The sequence below is a fragment of the Panthera onca genome, chromosome D1 (genome assembly GCF_046562875.1).
Source record: "Panthera onca isolate mPanOnc1 chromosome D1, mPanOnc1 haplotype 2, whole genome shotgun sequence".
Taxonomy (NCBI): Eukaryota; Metazoa; Chordata; class Mammalia; order Carnivora; family Felidae; genus Panthera; species Panthera onca.
In genome coordinates this window covers 10,267,289-10,279,175 of record NC_138348.1, presented here as the reverse complement: position 1 = coordinate 10,279,175, position 11,887 = coordinate 10,267,289, and the positions used below count along the sequence as shown (strand labels likewise).

The following is an 11,887-nucleotide window of genomic DNA, read 5'->3' as shown; positions in this document are numbered from 1 at the left end:
GTGATAGGTTTCAGCTCTGAGCACCATGGCCCTTTCCTTAGAACCAGCAGTTTACAAAGTCAGGTCCATGGACGCCCCTATGGGTCCCCGAGGCCACTGCCGGGATCTAGAGGGTCAAAACAATTCTCATACTAACATTAAGACAACATTCGCTTCTTTACTGTCATAATCTGCCTCGTACAAAAGCCTTGATGGCTATAACTGCAGTGGCATAAAGTTGTCCTAGAAGTCACGGAATTCTCCAACCCCGTGCTCAGAGGACAAGCGGGAGACGCATTGCTAGCTTTACTTAAGAATGTCCTCAACGAAGCAGCTAAAATTACTAACGTTATCAAATCACAACTCTTGCGTGCACAATTTTTTAGTATTCTGGGTGACAAGAGGAGAATATATAAAGCCCTACTGCTGAATCCCACGGTGCAGTGGCCACTACTGGGAAGAGTCTCGTGTCATCTGACTTGCCAGTGAGCTGGCTGGGTCGTCGTTTTTGGGGGGTTTTTTTGTGGGTTTTGTTTTTGTTTTTTTTTTTTTTTTTGTCATGGAATGCCACCTTTACTTGAAAACTCTGGCTATTCAGACTGGAGAATTTGGCAGATAATTTTTTGAAACTGAGCAAAGGAAGCCTGTCACTTCCAAAAAAAACAAATGGCAGTATTTGCTGCCAGTCGTGAATTTGGAGCTCTCAAGTGAAATTTCGAATTTGAGAGAAACTCTTATCTACCACTGCGCTCTTGACAGCTTCCCACTACTTAAAGTTTTCTGAGGAGGTCAGAGACGACATTAACGAAGGCGACTTTTTCCTATCATATAATGCCACATGTCAACATTTGGAAGATCTGCATAACTTTTGTGAGCCAGCATGCTCCAGAATGATCGATGCATGTTATTACACAAACATGCATGCATGAAAGATCCATTCAAAGTGCCAGGTAGGTCAATGGATTTTAATTTAACAGCGGATTAAAGTTCATTAACACAATTTTAGATCCCATACTCCAGCTAATCTTTAGAAAACATCACTCGTCAAACTTTGTTGCAGTATCGGCGAAGGATATCTAAATTATCTTTAAAAGGTATAAAAATATTTTTAAAAAATAAAAGGTATAAAAATGCTCCTTCTTTTTCCAACTGCATATTATGAGGCCAGATTTTTTTTTTTCCATATACAGTGTGCTTCGACCAAAACAACACATTTCAACAGACTGAATGAAAAAGCTGATATGAGAGTCCAAACATCTATAAAGTCAGACATTAAAGAGATTGCAAAACATGTGGAATCATGCTACTCTTCCCCCCCCCCCCATTTTTTTTAGTTTGGAATATATGGTAATTTTTCATTGAAAGTATTATTTACATTGACATGTGATGAGCTCATTGTTGCTACTTTTAAATAACTTAAATAAATGTTAGAATTTGTCAGTTTAATTTTTTTTTTTTAATGTTTATTTATTTCTGAGACAGAGAGAGACAGAGCATGAGTGAGGGAGGGGCAGAGAGAGAGGGAGACACAGAATCCGAAGCAGGCTCCAGGCTCTGAGCTGTCAGCACAGAGCCCGACGCGGGGCTCGAACTCACAAACCATGAGATCACGACTTGAGCCGAAGTCGGTCTCTCAACCAACTGAGCCACCCAGGCACCCCTATCAGTTTAATTTCTAATACGGTAAGTATCAATAGATACAACCCACGTAAACAAAAGTTCTTTGGGTCTTTGATAATTTTTAAGAATATAGAGGAGGCTGGAAGGATCAGTCAGTTAACTGTCTGACTCTTGATTTTTGGCTCAGGTCATGATCTCACGGTTTGTGAGGTTGAGCCCAGTGTCGGGCTCTGTGCTGACAGCGCGGAGCCCGCTTGGGATTCTCTCTCTCCCTCCCTCTCTGCCCTTCTCCCACCTCTCTTTCTCAAAAATAAATAAACAAACAAACAAACATTTAAAAAAAAATTGGAGGTGCCTGGATGGCTCAGTCTGTTGAGCATCTGATTCTTGATCTCAGCTCAGGTTATGATCTCAGGGTCCTGAATTCAACCCCCTTATTGGGTTTCATGCTGGGCATGAAGCCCACTTAAAAAAAAAAAAAAAAAAAAAAGACCATAAAGGAGACTTGAGACCAACAAGGTTGAGAACTGTTGCCCCCTGTGTGCTAGAAGGTGGGAGACATGCCCCCCCTCCAAAGATTCAGGTGGCTGCCATATTGGGCAAGATTTTAGGTGTCCAAAGGTCTGGGGCATGCCGGGACACTGCCTCTATGGCAAAGACCAAGACTTTGCACCTGCAGCCCCTCCCACCAAGAACAGGGCCCAGTACGCAGTGGGCCTTTTGGGAACTTGGAACATAGGCCATCCTTGGCAATTCTGTTCCCACCCGTTTATCATGTGACATGAGGGGCTGCCGGTTCTGAGTGGGGTCCAGAGCAAAAGAAGGCTTTGTGGCAGTTCCAGGCAGTGGCACAGGCTGCTGTGCCCCGCCCCGGCCCCCGGCTGTGAGACCTGGACAGTCCAATCATGCCAGAGACACCAAGATGGATACGGATGCTGTGTGTAGTCTCTGGAAGGCTGTAAAGGGGGAGACCTTGCAACACAAGCCTCTAGAGCCCTGGAGAAAAGAGGTCTGACTCCTGCAGCAGAGAACCACTTGTCATCTGAAAACCATCTCCTAGGGGCGTCTGGGTGGTGCAGTCGGTTAAGCATCTGACTCTTGGCTTAGGATCAGGCCATGATCTCATGGTTCGTGGGTTCAAGCCCCGTGTCAGGCTCTGCATTGACAGTGCAAAGCTTCCTTGGGCTTCTCTCTCTCCCTCTCTCTGCCCTCCCCCTGCAAAATAAATAAACTTAAAAAAGAAAACAACAAAGAACCATCTCCTGCTGGGCTACCAGGCCCTGATAGAGACTTGTGTCTGATGATGGGTGGCCAACGACTAGGCGACCTAAGTGCTGGTCATCAGCTGGAGACTGTAAGATCTGTGGGGCGGGCAGCGGGGATTCACTGCACGCAACAGCTTCAGGCCCAAACAGGCCCAGAAGGTGCAATGATGTTCCAAGAACAGATGGCCCCGACCTCTGTGGCATCCATGTTTCTCTTTGAACTCATACCTCTGGCCTCTATGGAGCTGCCATTGATGGAAGAGAAAAAGCTCAGCCCCGGCTCACAAACGGGACAGCAGAGCAGGCCGTTAGTGAGCAGAAATGGGAATCTTGCCGGTGGGCAGAGATATGAAAGTACCTTTGGTCATCCGCTGCCTGTGGAAGGAAGTGGCTGAAGGCATGGGTGTGCGTGAACCCCCGGGCAGGGCCTGTGGACAGGTCTGGGGGAGCGGGCGCCCGTGTCTTACGTGAATGCCCAGCACAGAAGGTCTACCCAAAGGAGGCTCCAGCAATCCGGGGGGCGTGATGCCTTTTCCCAGAGGTGTTAGCCAGCTTCTCTGCTTCTGTCCTTCAGCGCTGGTGCATTGGGAGGCAGGAATGGGGGCTGGACCTGGGGTGGACTGTTCTGAGAACCATCACGGAAGTCTGACATCCAGTACCACTCGCTATAGTGGGGCCAACCCAATGGTGCTCCATTTTATTGACTCTCCTTCTTCTCCTTGTCATCCCTCCACGTTCCTCTCTGTTCCCTGGTATCACATTCCCTAATAACCCATCTGCAACCAAGGCTCATCTGAGTAGGGGGGAGCAGGCTAAGCCCCTATTTACAACTGTAACCCCTTCCTGGCTCTCCTAGTCCCCCTGATTCAGCTCGACTTCTTTTCTCCATATAATTGACTTATTTGCTCTGTCCGTTGTCTATAATGGGACTCTCCCACCAAGAACAGCAATGTTTGCCCGTTTCGCTCAATGCTGTGTCCCCAGTACCTAGAACACACGACATCTGTGCTGAATGCGTGACCAAGTGATGTGGGTTACTATGTGTACATTTAAGGACCGGATGTATAGACTGTGGTACAGAACGCTGGGCCTCAGGAAAGATGAGGACTGGCTGTGGACCTGCTTCAGGGATTGTCTCAGGACTCCGGAGACTGAGGAGGGGGCTTGACTTGGGCTGGGGCAGGACTGGTCCAAATTCAGAGCCCCATAGAGCCAGAGCCTTCCTGCCAGAGATGCTGTGTCTCAGCCAAAGCATTCATGCTTCGACCACTCCCCCCCCCACCCCCACCCCTTCCATCGCAACAAGGCTGACCTGTTCAAGGCTAAGAGCTCAGGGTCTTGGGTTGGACAGACCTGAGTCGGGAGCCTAGCTCTACACCACCCCTTAACTGCGGGTCCTTGAGCAAACTGCTTAACTTCAGTTTCCTGATCTGCACAGGTGTATTAAGGACAGTACCCGTTTCATTGTGCTGCTGCGAGAACCAGAGTGTGTGTGGTGGCGGGGGGGGGTGGGGTCCCATGTGAAACACTGGACACAAGACGTTGAACTCACTAAGTGCCCGTCAGCATGAGGCTTCCCCCCTGCGCCACATGGCGGGGATGAAGTTTGAGGGCCTCCCTTCCTTCGGGCCAGAAAGGCAGACTTACTTCCCTCAATAATGTTGCTTATTCCACTTTGCTGGGCCAAGGTCAGGAGAGAGACACAGTGTAGATGGAAGATGCCAGGGGCACTAGGTGTCCCTGCAAATGGAGTTCAATGGGTCTTGGCTCCAGGGTGCCTGGCCCGCTCTGTCAGTAGAGCACGTGACTCTTGATCCCGGGGCCGTAAGTTCGAGCCCCATGTTGGGCATGGAGTTTCCTTTAAATCAATACATCAGGGGTGCCTGGGTGGCGCAGTCGGTTAAGCGTCCGACTTCAGCCAGGTCACGATCTCGCGGTCCGTGAGTTCGAGCCCCGCGTCAGGCTCTGGGCTGATGGCTCGGAGCCTGGAGCCTGTTTCCGATTCTGTGTCTCCCTCTCTCTCTGCCCCTCCCCCATTCATGCTCTGTCTCTCTCTGTCCCAAAAATAAATAAAAAAAAAAAAAACGTTGAAAAAAAAAAAAAATCAATACATCAATAAATCAATACATACAATCTTAAAAAAAAGGTCTTGGCTCCAAGAGTTATAAATAAAAACGAGCTCATTGAGTTGGGTATCCAGCTGGGTTCATTTTCTAGGGTTCTGTTCAGAGCTTCACGTCCGTGACACGTTCCTGAGGTACGTCACATCAATTCCCAGGGATGCTCCCACCACGACGTCCTGCCTCAACTTACCCCATGCCCTCTGCCAGGAAACCTGCCATCCTTCTGTTTGTCCTGCTTGTCTTATTTCGTTTCTTTTCCTTCCCTTTCCTGCACGTCTTTCTATCAGGCTCTTCAAGTCATTCCATGTTATTGTTCCGCTGGCTTAACATGCACGTTTCATTGAACAAAATCAAAAGCTGGTCGATGTTTTATGGGTCTGCCACAAAACAGATCTTTCCAACTCTGCGCACTCCTTCCTCGTTCATGCCATTATCTTCTGGTTCTCTGTTTTTATCTTGTGTTTCCTAACCCCACAAATTAGACGTTATTGTAATTGTTACATACCACCCATGCTTACTTAATTTGCCTCCGTGTTGACGTATTTCTTTCCTCACCATTCTTACTTGAAACGTATACTTTCCTTCTCGGATTCTTTTCTTTTCTTTTTTTTAATTAAAATTTTTTTAAAAAAATTTTAATGTTTATTTTTGAGAGAGCAGGAGAGGGGGAGGAGCAGAGAGAGAGGGAGACACAGAATTCTGAGCTGTCGGCACAGAGCCGGATGCGGGGCTCAAACTCCCAAACCGCGAGATCATGTTTGAGGTGAAGTCGGATGCTTAACTGAGCCACCCAGGCACCCCTTGGACTATTCTCCTTGTTCTTGAAGATTGTCCTTTAAAATGTCCCTAGCTGGGGGGTCTGTTAGTTGTAAATGCCCTCAATGTTTATCTGAAAATGATTCTGTTCAGCCTCATTTTTGTTTGAGTCTGTAGCAAAGCCATTTTGGTCTTTTTTTTTTTTTAATTGAGGCATAATCGATCTACATCATATTGGTTTCAGGTGTACAGGGTAATGATCTGATGCTTGTATACACTGCAAAATGATCACCACAATAAGCCCTATCGCCATCTGCCACCATCACAAGCTACAAAAAAAAGCTTCTGTGTTTTCCTTGAGATGAGAGCGTCCAAGATCCACCCTCCCGGCAACCTTCAAGCCTGCACCACGACACCCCTGCCGTGGTCGCCCTGCTGCACACATCCCGATGAACTGTTTGGTCCACACCTGGAGTCTGTACCTCCTGACCCCTTCATGCATTTGTGCACCCACAACTGCATCCCCTAGCAACCACCGCTCTGTTCTCTGTATCCATGAGTTTTGCTTTGTTGGTTTGGTTCGGTGTTTGGATTCCACACGTAAGTGAGATCATGCGGTATCTGTCTTTCCCTGTCTGACTTATTCCACTCAGCGTAATACCCTCGAGGTCCATTCGTTGTTGTTGTAGATGGCAAGATCTCATTCTTTTGTATGGTCGAGTAATAGTCCATGGCCTATACGTAGTTTTTATTTTTGAGGGGGGTCTAGCGGGGGAGGGACAGAGAGAGAGGGAGAGACTGATGTTCGGAAGCAGGCTCCACTCTGACGGCAGAGAGCCTGATGCGAGGCTCGGACTCACAAACTGTGAGATCATGACCTGAGTTGAAGTAGGGTGCTTGACAGACTGAGCCACCCAGGGACCCCTATCCCGTTGTGACTTTAATTTGCATCTCCCTGATGACTGGTGATGTTGGCACCTTTTCATGTGCCTGTCGTTCACTCGAATGTCTTCTTTGGAAAAATATCTATTCACATACCCTGCCCATTTTTTAATCAGATTTTTTTTTTTTTTTTTTGGCTACTGAGTTGTATGAGTTCTTTACATATTTTGGATATTAACCCCTCATCAGATAGATATATGATCTGCAAATCTATTCTCCATTCAATCTCCTTCTTGAAACATAGTCAAAATCGACTGTTATTTTCTTAGCACTTCGAGATGTTATTCCATTGTCTTCTGGCTTCCATTGCTACCATGAAAAAGTTAGCGGTAAATCTACTTTGTAGTTCATCTTTCTAGATTAACAGTTTTGTTACCAGAAGTAACTGGTGTAGCTTGATTGATTGAGGTGTGTATGAAAACATTTTCATTCTTTTAAAATTCTTTTTCCTCCTGGTTTTAATGAGAGAGATTTATTTTTATTTAACAGCTGGTGGTTGGAGGGAGCTTCTGGGATCGGAGGGCTATGTATTTCATCGATTCTGAATTCGAGCCATTCACCTTGTTCCGTCCTCTACGTTAACTTCTTTTTTAAAAATTTTTTAGGGGCGCCTGGGTGGCTCAGTCGGTTGAGCGTCCAACTTCAGCCCAGGTCATGATCTCACGGTCCGTGGGTTCGAGCCCCGCATCGGGCTCTGTGCTGACAGCTCGGAGCCCGGAGCCCGGAGCCTGTTTCGGATTCTGTGTCTCCCTCTCTCTCTGACCCTCCCCTGTTCCTGCTCTGTCTCTCTCTGTCTCAAAAATAAACATTAAAAAAAAATTTTTTTTTAATTTTTTTAATGTTTATTTATTTTTGAGAGAGTGAGAGCATGAGCAGGGGAGGAGGAGAGAGAGAGGGAGATACAGAATCCGAAGCAGGCTCCAGGCTCCAAGCTGTCACCACAGAGCCTGATGTGGGGCTCGAACTCACGAGCCGTGAGATCATGACTTGAGCCAAAATCGGACACTCAACCAAGCTACCCAGGTGCCCCTGTGTTCTTAACTTCTGTTTCATAATTTCCTTTTTTGTCTCTCTGGGTGGCATTCTCAGTAAGTTCTTCAGGTCTACTGTCCAGCTCACTTGTTCTCTCTTCAGCTATGTTAATCTGCTAGTTAATCTGTCCATTACATTGCTAGTTTTGAAGGTTACATTTTTCATTTATTGTATTTTTTTTTCTCCAAATCTTCCTGGTCACTTAGTGTCTTATCCATAGTCCCTTGTTCCTTCTCTATAGCCTCAATGATCAACTTTATTTTTCTTTGAGTATATGAAACAACCCTATTTGATATTATGTATACCATAATTCCAGCAGCTAAAGTGTTTGAAGGTCTGAGTTTACTGCTTCTTGCTTTGTGCAATTCTCACCTCAAGGGCCTTGTTGTGATGCTTACTTTTAGATGTCAGTTTGACTGATTCATAGGGTGCCCAGATATCTGGCTGACCATTATTCTGGGTGTGTTTGTGAGGGTGTTTCTGGATGAGATTAGCATTTGAATCAGTGCGCTGAGTAAAGCAGATTGCCCTCCCCACTGTGGATGGGCTTTATTCACTGAGGGCTTGAATAGAACAGGAAGGGATAATAGAGAATTGTCTCTCTCTGCCTGTCTTCAGATTAGGATGCCAGTGTTCCCCTGCCTTTCAGCTCAGGCTCCAACTGGAGCTCGTACCAATGGCTCTCCTGGGTCTTGGGCCTTTGGACTTAGACTGGAATGGTACCACCAGCTGTCCTGAGTTTCCAGTTTTCCAGCTGAGATCTTGGGGCTTAGTTTCCCAAATCACTTGAGACAATTCCATATAATAAATCTCATATAAATTCCATTAATTCTATTTCTCTGGAAAACCATGACTAATACACTTGCGTCCTATGTTTTATGTCTTCTCCTCTTCTCTTCTCTTCTCTTCTCTTCTCTTCTCTTCTCTTCTCCCCTCCCCTCCCCTCCCCTCCCCTTCCCTCCCTTCTTCCTTCCCTTCCTTTCTCTTTTCTTCTCTCTCAGACCCCATTGCAGGCGACCTTGTGGTTAGGAACATTCAGGGTTAGCATTTCTTTTTCTTCCACTCAGAAGTCAGTGCTGAGCCAAGCACATTCTACGTCGGATCCTTTTGAGAGGTTTCTCTTTCCTGTTCCTCCTAAGTGGGTGTTGTTTTTCATCGTTTTGCTTTAGGTGGGAGATTTCTGATTTTGCTTTTCATTTGCTCAGGCGCTAGGTTTTGTCCCATTAAACTGAAGTTCTTGGCCACCTGGGGTCAGCGGGTACCTCAGGGCACCCTCTGCTTCTGTCGTCAATCATGTCTTCGGATTTGTGCTTTCTTGTCCTGTTGGTCTATCCTTACTTTCTTACCACCTCACCTTTACATTTCTAAAGGCGTTTAAAAATAGTTCTTGTAGCAGGAGAACTTTCAGCATATGCTGCTTACCGTATTGTCAGAAATGGAAGTCTAGCCTCTCCTCCAGCCCATTCAGACGTGTCTCTCTTAGGACACTACTCATCAGCAGGAGACCTCTCCTGTGTTCATCTCACCCTGGCCTGTGGTTTGGTCCTCTGGGCTTGTGAACTCTGTTCTCCTTGAAAGCAGGTTCTGCTTTCTTGCGTTCACCTTCCACAGAGTTCCCCACACCAAAGTCTCCCTAAGAGTCCGTTAAAGGGAAGTGAACCCAGGAGGTAGAGGTCCCCGTCCCCTGCCTGTGCTACCAGTGACCCTCCACAAGAGGGCAGCGTCAGCTGGTGCCAGAGCCCTGTCCACCCCGCAGGTCTGGGCCGGGTTTACAGTGGAGGGGCCTGGCTCCCCGTGGCTCCCATACCGGCAACATCAGAGGCGCCCTTGGAGCGGGATCCAGTGGAGAAATCCTCCCCATTCCACAGACGGGGAAATGAAGTCAAGCAGGGAGGGGGGGAAGCGTCGGGCCAGGCCAGGTAAATCTGAGATGAGGTCACACGGGGAAGGGCCAAGATAAAACCAGTCTCTTCCGGACTCAGTTTCTTCAAGGGCTCTGCTTATACAACCAAATTAAATTGTCCATTCCTTCCTTCACTCAGCATTTATTCAGCACCTACAGTATGCCCTGCAGGGAGTGCCCCACAGGGAGGGCAGTGGTGAATGAAACACACAGGTCCCTGCTTCCTTCCTACAGCGTTCACCATGGACCAACTGAACAACTCAGCACCTCCCAGCAGTCCTGGCCCTTTGCTCCTGCTGTTCCTTCTGGCCCTTCCAGACACTTTCCACCATCTCTGCCTGTTGAAACCTGCTCATCCTTCTTGGACCAGCTCCCCTGCCTGACTCTCACCAGGGAATGAACACCCAGCCCCGTGCCCATAGGTGGGGGCGGGGGGGGGGCACTGGAGCCTCCTGTGCCATCTCGGGGGACAGGTCCAGCCTGGGAGGATGTGGGGGACACCCCATCTCTCAGACCCTTCTCCATTTACAATTCTCCAAAGGGCATCTGGGACTTTCCCCTCTCAAAAGTGCAGGACCCCACCCTCCTCCTGACCAGCTACAAACACACCCAAGGACGAGGTAAATGTTGCGATTTTATCCCAGAAGAGCTGGCTTCCGTGGACCGGGACAGGGGGTGGGTCATGCGCTCACTCTTCCCACATGGACTGATTGATCATCTACTGTGCTTCAGGTCTCCAGAAAGGAAGCGTGTCCGCATTTCCCTTTTCTTTGGGAAACACTTGGAGGAAGTGTGTGTGTGTGTGTGTGTGTGTGTGTGTGCGTGCGTCCCTCTCTATGACTTCTGGGGTTCAGCAGGGCTGGGTGGGCTCACAGGCAGCTGGGCTCTCCTCCTCAGCCCCTGTGATACCAGCCTGGCTTCCTGGAGACCAAAACCACAAGTAGAGAGCACAGAGGTGTGAGAAACACACTCACAGGCTGGTTTGGTCGCATGCGTGCAAAGGAGCGCTCTCTCTTGCGGAGAGAGAGTTATAAACAGGAGCAGCCAAGGTCCGAGCGAGCGAGCGGGTGCGAGGAGCACCCAGCAGCCACGTCCACCTCCTGGCCCGGGGATGGCGCTTCCCGCTGGCTGGTGCGCATAGCTGCCAGAGATGGCCCCGGACATGTGGCTGTTCTCTGCCGTCCTTGGATTGCTGTCGGCAGCCCTCTCAGGTAGGGCCCCTTTGCCACCTCCTGCCGCTCATGCTGGGCGACCTGGGTCCTGGCCTCTTGCTTGGCCCCCTTTGCGGTCATTTTCTCACTCACCTTTCTAGAACCTTTTAGCCGAGACGGTGCCAGGGAGGTCCCAGCTACGGCAACAGCGGCTGGGACCTGGAGAGGGGCCAGGATCCCCCCGGGGGAGCTGGGCTGTGCCTGGACGGTGCCAGAAGGCTCAGCATGCGCGCGTGATGTCTTGTCAGCGGGCTCCCAGGGTCTGAGGAGGGAGACGCCTCCCACCATAAGTTTGGGAACTCCCCATCCCCATTTCTCGGCGACTCTCAGGGAGAGAGAGAACGGTCCAGAGACAGAATTCAGGGAAGCCAATGGGAATTGAGGACAGCTGGGGGCTTGTGGCTCACATGCAACCAGTCAGGGGTAGTTTAGGGCACAAGTGAATAGGAGAGCTCTTGAGGGCCCCCTCCTGCCCCCTCCTGAGCTCCCCCTGGGTGCCAAGGCACTTTGTGACCTGGGCAGAGGCGTCAGGCAGGCAGTTTGGGGGCTGGCTGTGTTCATCAGACGCTGTTGGCCTCTGTCGAGTGCGGGGTCCAAGCTGGCGGGAGCTGGGCGGGGGCCTGCTCCTGTTGGGACCTTTCAGGGGATGGGGAGACTCATGGAAACAGAATTCTGGGCCAGGGAGCCCGGGTCCCCCTGGCAGTGGAGATACCAAGTGCTTTCACTTTGCTTTCACAAGGGGACCCAGAGAGGCCCCATCAGGAGGGCCACCCAAGCCCAAGCCGACTCGGAGAGCTGAGAGAGGTGGGGAGTTATTTGGGATGGCGGACAACTCCTCTCTCGGCCTCCATCTAGAGGCATGTGCTCCTGAACTCACCCCGGTTCGGGGAAAGCCATTTAGCTGGAACGCGTGTGCCTTCAGCTCCGTGTGGGGTCGTGTGGTCTCTCTCGCTCTACCAGGAGCACCCGGAACTCAGCCGCCTTCTGCCCCTCAGCTAAGAGCTAAGACCTAAGACGGACAGAGGGTCAGAGCCCCTCCTTCCCCATCTCCACTGT

The 11,887-nt window shown here is 49.4% G+C and overlaps 1 protein-coding gene across 6 annotated transcripts in view; it reads left to right on the top strand.

The window, feature by feature from the left end:
- Nucleotides 1-10,567: 10,567 nt before the first annotated feature.
- The window catches only part of CD6 (CD6 molecule), a 40,759-nt gene continuing 39,439 nt past the window's right edge, over nucleotides 10,568-11,887 (top strand). For 2 of the 6 annotated variants that reach the window (XM_060606844.3, XM_060606843.3), the window contains exon 1: nucleotides 10,569-10,831. In XM_060606844.3, coding sequence (XP_060462827.2) covers nucleotides 10,771-10,831 — 61 coding nt within the window. In that variant the 5' untranslated portion in view covers nucleotides 10,569-10,770. Of the gene's footprint in view, nucleotides 10,832-11,887 lie in introns of all 6 variants that reach the window. The other 4 variants (XM_060606842.3, XM_060606841.3, XM_060606845.3 and 1 more) reach the window with 3 other exon arrangements.